This window comes from Lactuca virosa, chromosome 4, assembly GCF_052849685.1.
Source record: "Lactuca virosa cultivar CGN04683 chromosome 4, Lactuca_virosa_CGN04683_v6, whole genome shotgun sequence".
Lineage (NCBI taxonomy): Eukaryota > Viridiplantae > Streptophyta > Magnoliopsida > Asterales > Asteraceae > Lactuca > Lactuca virosa.
In genome coordinates, this window is record NC_136429.1 from 76,982,810 (window position 1) to 76,996,547 (window position 13,738).

At 32.5% G+C, this 13,738-nt stretch overlaps 1 protein-coding gene across 1 annotated transcript; it reads right to left on the reverse strand.

The window, feature by feature from the left end:
• Positions 1-989: 989 nt before the first annotated feature.
• Positions 990-11,325, reverse strand: LOC145105594 (brefeldin A-inhibited guanine nucleotide-exchange protein 5-like). Its single transcript, XM_079042681.1, has 30 exons — positions 11,003-11,325; positions 10,201-10,279; positions 8,722-8,962; positions 8,523-8,644; positions 8,389-8,447; positions 8,248-8,305; positions 8,080-8,164; positions 7,860-7,994; positions 7,710-7,768; positions 7,547-7,616; positions 7,281-7,472; positions 7,130-7,183; positions 6,867-7,052; positions 6,671-6,769; positions 6,399-6,587; positions 6,202-6,312; positions 5,939-6,123; positions 4,431-5,466; positions 3,978-4,341; positions 3,745-3,893; positions 3,330-3,683; positions 3,074-3,240; positions 2,876-2,988; positions 2,742-2,798; positions 2,356-2,519; positions 2,146-2,265; positions 1,926-2,062; positions 1,581-1,842; positions 1,394-1,489; positions 990-1,307 (listed from the first exon to the last, which is right to left on the reverse strand). Exons 1-30 carry the CDS (start codon positions 11,112-11,114, stop codon positions 1,245-1,247), a joined length of 5,118 nt encoding a protein of 1,705 aa, XP_078898807.1. The 5' UTR covers positions 11,115-11,325; the 3' UTR covers positions 990-1,244.
• Positions 11,326-13,738: the final 2,413 nt, after the last annotated feature.

Consider the following 13,738-nt stretch of genomic DNA (forward strand, 5'->3'; position numbering starts at 1 on the left):
CAAATCAAATATGTTTACATATTTGATCCGTAGTTTAAGCTAAATACATAGTTTAATAAAAATATTTTGTTTATCATATATCTAAAATATCTCTTAGTAAATTTAAATAGTTGTTCAAATTGAAACTAAAACCGGTAATACATTAAGTTTGCAACTGCAATTCAAACGTACATTTCGTACTATAATAATAAAAGTTTTTTTAAAATATTCATACTATAATTGGAAAGTATTGATGGTTGGAAGTATAAATAGTAAAATGGACTAGCCGGATAACTTAGTTGATGGTCAAAATTGGTATTATGTAATATGACTAAAATACATTTAGAGTCATGTTTGGTTGCTCAAATGATTTGAAAAAACCGATTGGAAAAGTTCTATAAATTAAAATCGAGTAATTGATGGTTGACTAATTTTATTTTAAAGTAATATTAAGAAATCCACAAATTGAACTTTGCTAGAGATCACAAAATCAACCATTAACCAAAAATCGTCCAAGTATATTGGATATCACTATATACATCGCATAAACACTATTAACTTGTCATCAATATAATAAGATTTCATAACAAACAATTATCCAAAATGTTTATTTTAGATTTTAATTCTCTTACACATAACTTTCAAACTATTCTTTGTTCCAACACTGAAAATTATGAGTTGAATTATGTGTGGAGGGCAAACCACGGCCATGGACCTTGCTTATAGAAAATCTTTTGAAGATAGGAATAACCAAATTAGAAATACAAATAAAATAAATAAATAAATAATCAACTCGGCATAACTTTAGTTTAATCAACTATTTTGTTTGAAACTAACTACATCATTACTTCATTAGATACCAATGCCACGACACGACATGCTTAATTTAACATGTCCATCTCATCCAAAATCACACACCTAGTTTAGTAGGTGCCTATCATTCGTGTCACACATTGCTATAAAACGTAAATAAATAAACATGTAATGTAGTTTATGTTTATATAGAGAAATTGTGATTTGCAATGCAAGATTGTATCTGAATCTTTCAAGGCATTGAATCGGCTAATGGTTAGACGAACATGTTGTACAACAAGCAATTAAACGAAAAATAAAGTTGATGCAATCTATCTATGCAAAAATATACAACGAAACAACTTGTCAGCATTGAAAAGAATAGTTTACTACTAGACAAAATAGAGACACAAAAATGATGTTCACAGGCCGTGTTCTTGCTTCTAAAGTGCTCATAATTCATTCAAACATTCCTATTGCAAAAGTCCATTTAGTTGCATACTAAAAAGCTCCGCAAGTGCACCACGAATGTCCATCTGAGCCACAGCCACACAATTTCATTTTCAGATTTAAATATAGATTTCTCAAAAAAAAAAAAAAAAAAAAAAAAATTAAGATTTACCTGCTCACAGCATACAAGCTTGGTAATTAAAGGGTAGAAGCTTCTCAAGTGTTTCTTGAATATCTGGTTGTCCATTACACACATCCCCTTGAGAACCTGTAAACATCAATCAACAAGACAACAACATTTTTACTTAGAAAAATATGTTTTCAAGTATTCTTTTATCGAATGTCTAAAACGCCCTTACCTTAACGATGATGGGGGAACGTAATCCAAGAACTTGATGAACCTCCATGTTGTTGTTTGTACCTTCTCCAATACTTGATTGGAAATCAGATGCTTCTTTCAGCACCTGTCCACAAAATGACACAAGCTTCTCTTCAGCATCACTCTTCACTGCCACATCATCATCAACCTCTCCCTTCTCAACCCCACAAGTCGTCTTCTGTAACGCATCCAAATAAATACAAGTTCCCGCTAACTCCTGCCGTAGAAGGTTCAATGGCGGCCTGACCGACCAATCACAGTTTGCCATGTGTCAGAAAAAAAAAACAAGCAAACAGCCACAAATTAAGTGTGAAACTAAACTCACCTTTCGGAAGGAATGTGTTGCATGCGGAGTCTGAGGTTTGTGTAAGAGTTATATGATGCAGCAAACTCTAACATGGAGAATAAGATCTCCAATATTGTCATCTTCTGATACGCCTTCAACTTGCTCCAGTATTTTTTCTGCATCCGTATTCTATTGTTTTCACCAATTCTTGTAAAAAAGGAAAATTTCCCATATTTTTAAAAGAAAAGTAGCAACATACCTGGATGCTATCAAGGGCTCCCAATAGTAGCAACTGTGTTATGCATTTGCCCCTTACAGTTCCCATGAATGGACTCTCACTCAAATCTTCACTCTCATGCCCCCCCACAACATCCACAGACTTTACATCATCAAAAATCATAAGATCAAATTTTTTTACAGATTTTAATCTGTTTAATAATTAAAAAGATCAGAATCAACAACACTATACCTGGGATGGAGTAGCTTGTACCACGATATCTGAAGCTGGATTCTTGGGCTTTGAAGTGAAACTTCTCATGAAGATGTTGTCCATCAGCCGTTGACCAATCGTTTGACTTCTTTGCAAATCTGCTGCTGCTGCTTCAGAACCATTCTGGACCTTTCCTGGTGGAACTGTTTTTTTTTTAAGTGTCAGAACCTTATACAACATATATATATAATACGATATCAAGAATGTTTCTACTCAATATGTTATATGTACTTCTCGAATACCAGAACCATAAAATGAGAATGAGAGTTTGAAGGGGAAAAAAGTTTGGGCCCATTTGATGATCTAATAAAATATAATTGATGGTTTTAGATTGTATAGAAATAACTTGTAGGGTAGGCCATAACCTTCAGATTCATGCAGATCCATTGATGGTCTTCCTTCTTGATTCTCTTGCACTTGACCTATCACACAAAAATTACTACATCTTTCTATGGAGCAAATGAAATACATAAAATATGAGAATAAAGTGGCTTCTTACCATTATCATTTATGTGAACCTCTAAATCTCTAGCCACAACCGACCGACTCTTACCACTTTCAATACCCAAAGCATTCAATAGCTCAAGGGGTTGAGTCGTGTATGAAGCATCTCTGCAAACCCACAAGTATAAACTAAGAGTAAACATACATGAATACAAAATTAAAATATAATAGAGAGGTGAGGTGGGACCCACACCTTATGCTTTTCAACAAGGTATCCCAATCACTATCACTAAACTGATGTCCTCCAACTTCTATAAGATGGACCAATGCAGCAAGGGAAATCGAGGCCACTGACTGATCTGTCTTCTTCGCACAATCTAACAGCAGATTTAACAGTGGGGGTAGCATAAAACATACCTCCTGAAACAGTAACACACATATTTTATAAATAAAAAAGGTATAAAGTTTTATGAAATCAAAGTAAATAAAAAACATAGCTTTCTACATACCTTGTAAAAAGTATTGAAAAGGTTGCATAACAACTGCAATGAATGAACACTAGTTTCACGGACCCACTCATCTCCATACAATGTAGTCTCTTTACCAGCATGGCGCACGTGATCAAAAATAGGAAATAAAACACGATGGAAAATACTTTCCCAAAAATTAGCCGAAAATTTACTTCCTCTTTCATTCAACAAGTCAAACAACACCTCTAGTGCACAGTTACTAACTTCAGCTCTCGGATCAGATGTCAAATCAGACAATCCAGCCAACATTGGGAACCAATAATGCTCAGTTATATCACTAGTTGCATCTGCATTATCATCAATCGGTTTCAAGCTGCCACCTGGCACCAGACCCTGAACAATAATCTCAGTTAGTGGATGATTAAACTAATTAAAAAAAAAAAAAAAAACAAACCTCTGCAAGTCTGTCTTCACATATGCGGAGAAGTGCAATGGCTTTCAAACTGATGCGATGAGAAGTTTTATTGTTGGCAAAACCAATTAGACAATTGACACAATCCATAAAACAGTCACCAACAACTTGATCAAAGTGTTCCAGTATAACTGCAAATTTGTTTGTTTTTTCTGTTAGATATGTGAAAACTGACTTTTTTTTTTTTTAAAAAAAAACAATATGTTTTCATATACCTTGTTCTACATTCTCAAAAGCACTTTCAACAATTGGTTCCAGGTCATCATCTGCAGCAGCTGTGAAAATCATGAAAACACTTCTCCAACCAGATTTAATGCTTCCAACTTTTGATTTTATCATCTGAACGATGCAATCCACGATTAATCTTCGGATTATTTCACTGCGGCTATTTCGCATTAAAACAACAAACGGTTTCAAGATGTCATTCTGGAATGTGAAATTAGCAAGCTCTGCACGTTCCAGATACTTCATCCCAAGTTGCCTTAGAGAATCTATAGCATACATTGCTATCTTCTCATCATGATGACTTCCAGCAGCAATAAAATGATTAGCCAAAACAGACCATATTCTCGCCCATACCTGAAAAAATATACAGTAATATTTTCCAATCATTAAAAACTGAAAATAAAATCTAAAATTTGAATAGATGAAGTATTTTTACTATTTACCATACGGATACGGGCCATGTTGTAGTAACTGATCTCAACAAGCTTCTGCAAGCTATAAACACGAGCTGGATTCTGCTTCAATTCTTCAGCTGAGACATTGCATAAAGCAGTAAAGAACTCCACCACCGACTCACTTGGGAGTTTAACACTGTTCACAAAAACTTGCTCAGATGGTTTTCCTGCTAATTCCCTAAGAGATTGAAGAACTGCATCTTTTGAAATCTGGTTGGATCCAAACATGACTGTAGCAGCCATGGCAGGGGTAGAAACGGTATATTCTAGACGAGAAGTACACTCCAAAACTGCATTCCAAGTGTCCTGAAGTGCATCAGGCTCTGTGCCACTTATATCCAACAATGTCCTTAATGCTTCAACATTCTTACTTCTCATATCTTTTGGTGCATGTAAGAAAGTATATCTGATGAGTGATGTCAGAAAAGCATAACGCATGGTATCCATTCCAAGCACATGTGTAATGTGAATTCCTGCTTTGAACCCTTCCATACATAAAAACACTCTAGCTTTGTTTTCTTTCTCTTCCATACTTACTGCAAATGTAGCAAGAAGTGGCCATCCAACAGTTTCAACCATTGGTCTCACAAGCTCGATTTTATATGATGTATAAAATGTTCCCCTTTTTGCCCCTTGGTTCCTAAATATTGCTTGTGTTTGTTTGATAATGGCTTCACTTTCAGACTGTGTGTCGCTTTGATTTTTCTGTTTCGGGAGAGCCAAATTAAGAATACCGATTATGCCCCCTCTTTCCTCAGCTTCTGGCTTTTTGCTGCTTTTCCCGATGTTATCAGCTTTCATTTTTATTTCTTCTTGAACAATGGAATCATAAATTTCTTCCAGAAGATCTGTTGGTGCAGATTCTTCAGGGTCATTTGTGGCATTCATTCGCACAAACTCCGCTTTTGTCATTTTAGGAAACACCATTGGATTATGAGCATCAGTGTTTAACATTATAACTGCATATGCAAGAATGTAAGCAGTGTCTGCATTCTTGAAAAGACCTGGATTATCTGCACAGTAACTGCAAAATACAAGAAACACTTGTTAGCTACAAATAAGAGTCAAGTTTAAGCATAAAACTGACTATTGGTAGTTTCTTTTGGGGGATAAATGCAAGAAATAGCAACGTACTTTTATTTTTTTTTGTGTATTATAGCATTACACTTTCATTTTTTTTATTATAGCACTGTACTTAAATTTCATTTCTTATTAAGGCATTACATTTGGGAAAATCTACTCAATTATAGCATTGTAGTTTCTTCTTTTTCTTATTAGGACATTGTACTTTGAAAAATCTACTCAAATTATAACACCAGAAACTGCTTTGTATCTGGATGATATTGCAATAGTTGGTAGATTTTAAAAAACCTAATGATGTAATAGGAAGAAATGAAAGCATGATGCTCTCTAATAAAGAAATCACTAAAAGAAAAATGTAACAGGAAGTATTACTGGAAATGATTTCACAAAAGAAAAATGTAGAAAATGCATACCGTTCTGCAAATTTTTCCATTATACGATCTATCTTTTGTGCTTCACCAGGAAGACGAAAACCTCTAAGAAATTCACGGATTGCAGTATGAAATTTCATTTCAGAGAAGTTCATAGAGTCAACATACGCATGCATTACAGCAAGAGGGAACTCCTCATGTTGACCTAAGTAGTCACCGATCATTGCCTGAAATTCCAGACCCAAAATGGTGATAAAAGGGTAATTTTGGAAAGGCCTTAAATTGTTGTAGATCAAATATTGTACCTTGTCCAAGCTGGGGGTATTTCTGAGAAACTGCGCAACTGAAACTGGTGTATTCTCCACCAAACTATTTGATTTCAGAAATTCAATGCCCTTTACAGGATGACGGTTGAACTGCAAATTATTGATAACTTAAATCACCTTTGAACTAGAAAAACAGTCCTTTGCCCTTGAAAGTCAAACTGTCAAACCATATTTACCTCAGATATTGCAGCTTCCATGGTGGATTTATGAGCTTTGACTTTCTCAAAGTTATTTGCCACATCACTTCCGACTAGAGACTCTGCAGCTGAAGAATCTTCCTCAATAGATTTTTGGTCTTCACTCTGCTTTGACTCTCTTCGCAACTTCTCCCAGTCAACTAGGGATTTCAGCACACTCACAAGACACTGAAAGATGAAAGACAAATATTATCATTGCTCTAAAAAAGAGAGTGCAAAAAAGAGAATCTTTCTACAAGGAAATACAAAACCTGAAGTGAAGACCCTTTCATTGATCCAATCTGAGTGGCATTGACTGAGTTAGGATCCACACTTTGAGTCCCTTGAGCAATTCTTGATAGGGTTGTCACCTATATGTCAAGAAAATTACCAGAATCATCAATCATGTACCTGTTTAAGAGCTAAGAAAATATATGGTAAAGTCCATGGGCATAAATGACAAATTACCATTCTTTCAAACGAATTTGGAGCATCAAGATCACAATCATAGTTCACATATAGATCAACAAGCATCTGTGGATCCTTGCAAACTTTCTCCAGCATCCGGAGAACACTTAATTTGAGGTTGAGTGGGTACTCTGACCCTTCCAAAGATCTCAAAACAATCAAGGGGAAAAATATACCAATTTCAACCTGAAAAAAAAAATGAATTTTAAGTATATCACATTTACAAAAACAAATAGAAAGGCACTATAGAAACTTGTGGGTACCTTAAGGCTTTCCCTAAAACGCAACAATAGCACAGAAAAAATTCCAGTTGCATACTGCAAAATAAAGCAAAATAATATAATAAACAGAAACAGAATCACAATCATTTTGAAAAAGGAACAAAAAAAACATTAATGAAAGCATCCAACTTACTTGAAAGATAGCTGGGGATTGTGAAACTGATGCCCGTAATAACACGTATGATAGGTAAGCTTTGACCGAGTCAATGATAGTGAAGTTCTTAGTGAAGGAGTGACTAACCCCTTCCAACAACCCCTGAAGAAGTTCAAGAGACAGAATACGAGTCTTTGTAGTAACTTCATCATTATCTTCCTTCATACCCATCTGCAATTACCTAAAATTAAACCAAAAGTTCCAAACTTTTTCTAGTCAAAAGTCAAAACTGAAAAAATGTGAACCTTGCAAAGGGTGCGGAAAAGAAGCAAAGCATCACGTTGTCCAATGCTCATGTTCTCCTGATCAATCCCACTTAAAAACAATATAAAAGACAAATTATCAGCATAAATTATACAATAAGTTCAAGCCAACTTTTTTTATGGAAGACTATATATAGTTATATACCGAGGGGTCTTCCCACCATCTTCAAGTTTCACAGCCTTGTCAAGAACTGCCTCCAGACCCTGTATAATAAAAGGTCAAACATCTTAATCTTGACTGATATATTACCATTACAAATGACAGAAGCATATAGGAAAATGAAATTGATTATACCTTAATGTCAGTCCCACCAGCAAGATTATGAAGCTCATCAAGAGATTCAATAGGAGTTGACTTTTGACCATTTTCATCACCTGAAAAACTTTCTTCAACCTTTGTGGATGAACCACTTTTTTTATGTGAAGACGCCTGAATTGCAACGCAAGAGAGCCAAAATCAAAATTTAGAAGAGTAAAAGAGCAATAATATGAATGAATAGTTGTAGATTACAAACCAGATCTGTTTCCATTCGCCTGAAGACTATGCTGATCATTTGGGTTAACATAGCCTTGGATGTAGCTTGGTTGATAGGACTCTTACTGAGCATTCAAAAGAGATTTTGGTTGATGAATTCACTTCACTAAAAGTGAAAATAAACTAAGGAATAAAAACTAGGAGTTACCTATTAAGAGCAATGTTGTAACACACTCTGATTACCCCTAGTAATGCTTCCCCATGAACTGCATATAAGAAAGCACAATGTCAGCATTTCAATTCACACCACATAACAAGAAGAAATATCCCTTAAAAGCATTAAGATCACCTCTAAACTTGGCGGATGCAACAGCAGTGAGTAGCACTTTCAAGACTTGAAGAGTAGTACTGCATGAATTTCCATTATCATAAAAATGACATTTTTGGAGAAAAAAAATAATAATAATATGAAAAACAATGTACCTATCTGGTGAGGAATTATCCACACAGCTGCAGACCATATTCAGAATGTCTGTAAACAGAGGACCATTTTTGCCATTTTCTAGACCAGGGTCACCCTCTAAATGATCATATGCAATGAGTTTCTGCACTTACAAAGTTTTAACATGAATAATGTTATAAACATAAAGCCACTACAAACAAAGTATACTAATTGACATACATGAAGACAATCCAATGCAAGCTCAATGATTTTGGGACTCTTGGTCTCAAATGCAAGGCGCAATGGATTAAGAACAAGTTCCGACTCAGCTCCTTCCAAACTATGCCCAGCACTAGCCAAGGTTGTCTTCACACTTCCACCTGATGCCACGTTTTCTGCCACCTCAGCATTATTTGAAGCTGAAGGTGCCACATCACCCTCCACTTCAGTTCTTGTGGTTCCATTATCGGTTTCAGGCACACTGCAACAACAATGTTAAAAATGATCCAGAGTGTAAGTATTGGTAAAATGATCCCGAGTGTATGGAAAAACTGTGTTCCTAATTGTATAATCTATAGAATTGTGGATGAAATCACAAATCACTGGTTGAGTTTGCATCCTGATCCACTTAAATTACATTATCTTAAAATAGTCATTATATCATGTTATAAAATGAACTATTGCATATTTCTACTCTCTCGCAGCTTAGGCAGTTAAAAACTAGAAGGTCAATTGACCACCTGACTTTGCTTCATGCTTTTTAGAACCTCATCAATGGCCTTAGCTCCACTTATTGCTTTCCAGAATACTGCTCTGAAGTCTACAAGAAATAAAACTTATACGGTTTAACCTAGAGGCAAACTTAGAAGCCCTGTAAAGTTCTATAATATACTAATTTGTCCTGAAGTAAATAAGCCAAGTGACTTCAGTTTGTTCTGAACCAAAGGAGCTAATGACTTCTTAACGTTTTAGAAAACACTTGTGTGTGGGTAGTTTCTTAACAAAGGTGGCTCTTATCAAGACCGTATCTTTCAACAATTTTATAATTGTATATAATTGTTTAAGTTTCTTGAATAATGTAAATAATTGTTCTAAATCAATTTTGGCCATCTTATTGAACTTAGTTTATAGCACATTCCATCCAGAACAGCTCAAAATTCTACAAGTTCTATTCAAGCACAATGTTTAACGTGTTTAGATATGAGATATGTTGTAAACCTTCAGAGAACATGCAAGCACTGGATTCACAATATTCATAACAATACTAATTCCCTCAAGTTTTATGTTCAAGAGATCTGTCTATTTTGGGAAGGAGGGAGTATATCATAAATCCCAACTCATGTATACATCTTTTTCCAATTTCCAATACACTCGATTTATATTGCTAGCATCGAGTTTTGTGTAGAGAGGCATTTCTCTATTGTTTCTTAATCTGAAATCATATGATGCATTTATCTACATTTCTCTTTCTCTTTTACTGATACATCCACTGGTTTAATTCTGTGTTACTCTTTCCAGACGCATATTCGAATTACATCTAAAGTTTGAATCTTATATACACGCACAGACAATGACGTGAAAACTTGGTTAGCAAGAAAGAAATGAAGTAAAGAGAGAAAATGATCAGAAGCAAGCAATTGTAGCAGAATTTTGGCAACTAAAAAGTTGCAAATGATAATGGCACATGCATCCTCTTATAATAATATATATTGTAAGCACCTTGTATCTCCTCCCTCTGAAGATGTCACTTTGCTGGCATCACTTGTTTTCACCTCTTTATTGATATCTTTGGAATTTTCTGGAAATGCAAGACGAACTGGGAATTAGTGAATGATGAAATCATCAACCATATAAAGAAACAAAGCATGGAAGAGTATCAAAATCCTATAGTTACAAGGATTATGGAAAGAACAGTTATGTAAAGCCTCAAATTCTGAATGGCCCAAGAAGAACTAAAATAACAAATACAGAACTAACTACATATGTAATGGCAAGACAACCAAAACTATCCCTTCATTCCCAAAAAATGAATTGAACTTTACCTATAACACAATAACTGAAACTAACAAATAGAACAATGTTGATGCCAAATTAGTACACACGAAATTAGAAAAATGTTGATGTTAAATGAACAATCCAGTCACTGCTTCCGGGAAATTGCGTTTTTGCCACACTTTCACTCCCTCATGTATTAGGATTGGTATACTTTTCCCACTCCTATAATATAGCAATTCAGGTTCGCTTGTACTTTATGCATTAAAGGATGTACTGTGTTGCCTATCCCCAAAACACACACACACCCCTTTGCATCAGAGAAATACTAGGGTCCATGTCAAAAATCATGCGCAGATCCTTTTCTTGCGGAATCGATGCAGAAATTGGTGATTGAAAGAGGCAATCAATTGACTCAACAACAGGCAAAAATTATTCAGTACTTCAAAATATAGATATGTAAACACGCATTGAAATTCAAACCGAAGATCTGGGATTTGAAGGAAACCAGAGAGATCAAACATCAAACCTAGATAAGATTGGATTGCAGTCTGCAGAGAGGTATACTTCTTCCCAGAACACTCTTTGAGCATGGATTCCAATGCTCGAGTAACAAAACCTCCTGCAGCACCTCCGGCCATCTTCGATTTAAATTTCTTTTGATTCCAATTCTCAATCGATCTTCTTGCTTTGATCGAGGTTAAGCCAGAGATCTCGGTGTTGAGTTGGAAGAAGAGTAAATGAGTTGAATTTAGTTGATTGAGTTCACGAGTGAGAGAGATCAAACTCTCGCGCTCTGAGATCTTGATGTCGATGGTGGATCAAGTTTTACTAAAAATGAAGGCACCAGTTAACAAAAAAGTGGAAATGAATTAATTGACAGGGTGCTCAATATTTTAGGAATATATGTTTTTTAATATAACATCTTAAATTTGATATAATAATTCGTATATTAAGTTGATATAATATATTAATTATTTTGAATTATATTATAATATATACATCTATTAACCTACACAATCTCAATCGTTTGAATAATCACTACCCGCAGATTACTCCGGAATAAAATTAAATATAATATATAGTTTAATGTTATTTATAGTTGTTATTGTTAATTAATTTTTAAATTTTTATTTGTTAAACGTTTTAATTTGTATCATTATAATTATCTAAAACATCAAATGCTATTTTTTTATTTTAAAGATAACAATATGATCATTTATATAAAGTTATTTTTAACTATTGTTATTGTAAGTTATTTTAACCTATTTATTTGAAAACTTTTAACGATTATAAAAATATCTTTACGAAATATTTTAGTTAAATAAAAATTACAATTTAGTTTTTGCATTTAGCACTACAATTTATTATTTTTAACTATTCACAAAATATTCTTTGAGTTTTTTAAGTGGAACTGAAGTTTATATTTAAGTTGACTTTGTAATTTTATATTTAAATTAACAATTTAAGTATTTTATCCAAACTGGTTAAAAGTTGTAGCTTTAAACTGATAATGGTTTACATACAACAACATGTTAAATCTAATAAACTAAATATAATATGTTAAAAGTTAAAGACATAACTTTATAAGTAGAAGTAAAGATATTATTTTAATATTAAAATTTAGTTTATTTATGATTACACTTTAGGTTTGATATTTATTTAACTTATAACCAACTTATAATCATTATTAGAAAGACACTATAATTTATCACTTTTAGCTATTTACAATATATTTTTTGTGTTGTTTAAGTTGAACTAAAATTTATATTTAAGTTGACCCTATAATGTTATATTTAAATTAACAATTTAAGTATTTTATATAAATTGTTCAAAAATTGTAACTTTAAAATGATAATGGTTTACATAAAAAAAACATATTAAAACTAATAAATTAAGTATAATATGTTAAAAGTTAAAAACATAACTTTATAATTAGAAGTAAAGATATTTTTTTAATATTGAAATTTAGCTAGTTTATATATGATTGGTTTGATATTTATTTAACCTTACTAACAAACTTATAAATCATTATTAAAAAGAAATTGAAAAGTCATGGGAGTTTCAAATGAATGTGATGAAAGGAAAAATGTTTCTTTTATAAGTATACTAGGCGAATACCCGCGCGTTGCGCAGAAACACCTATATAGTTGAAATCTTCACAAAGATATGTATTCTTAAATATAACAATAATGTTGTTGTTAAATTTGATATAATAATTTGTATACCAAGTTGATATAATATATTGATTATTTTGAATTATATCATGATATATACATCTATTAAAACCGCATAATCTCAATCGCTTGAATAACCTCTAGTCGCAGGTTACTCATTAATGAAAATAAAAGATAATATATTGTTTAATGTTATTTATAGTTGTTGTTTTTGTTAATTAATTTTTTAAAAATTATTTTGCTTAAGGTCTTAATTTCTATCATTATAATTATTTAAAACATCAAACATTGTTTTTTGTTTTTAAAGGTAACAATATAATCATTTATATGAAGTTATTTTTAACTATTGTTATTATAAGTTATTTTAAACTACTTATTTGAAAAAATTTAATGATTATAAAAATATATTTAGGAAATATTTTAGTTAAATTGAGATTACAATTTAAGTTTTGCATTTAGCACTACAATTTATCACTTTTAACTATTCAAAAAATAATCTTTGAGTTTTTTAAGTGGAGCTAAAATTTATATTTAAGTGGAACTAAAATTTATATCTAAGTTGACCTTGTAATTTTATATTTAAATTAACAATTTAAGTATTTTATCCAAACTGTTCAAAAGGTGTAGCTTTAAACTGATAATGGTTTACATACAACAACATATTAAATCTAATAAATTAAGTATAATGTGTTAAAAGTTAAAGACATAGCTTTATAAGTAGAAGTAAATATATTATTTTAATATTGAAATTTAGTTTATTTATGATTACACTTTAGGTTTGATATTTATTTAACCTTATTAACCAACTTATAATTATTATTAGAAAGACACTACAATTTATCACTTTTAACTATTCACAAAATATTTTTTAGGTTGTTTAAGTTGAACTAAAATTTATATTTAAGTTGACCTTGTAATGTTATATTTAAATTAACAATTCTTTAGGTTGCAAGTGAAAAATATTGATCCCTGTCCTGTATTCTATAAGAAAAAAATTCTCTCATTGTACAGTTGGGCCGCTTGTTGTTGCTTGAAGATGTAATACCTCGATGTGGTATGTCAACTCTGTAACCATCATCACCATATGG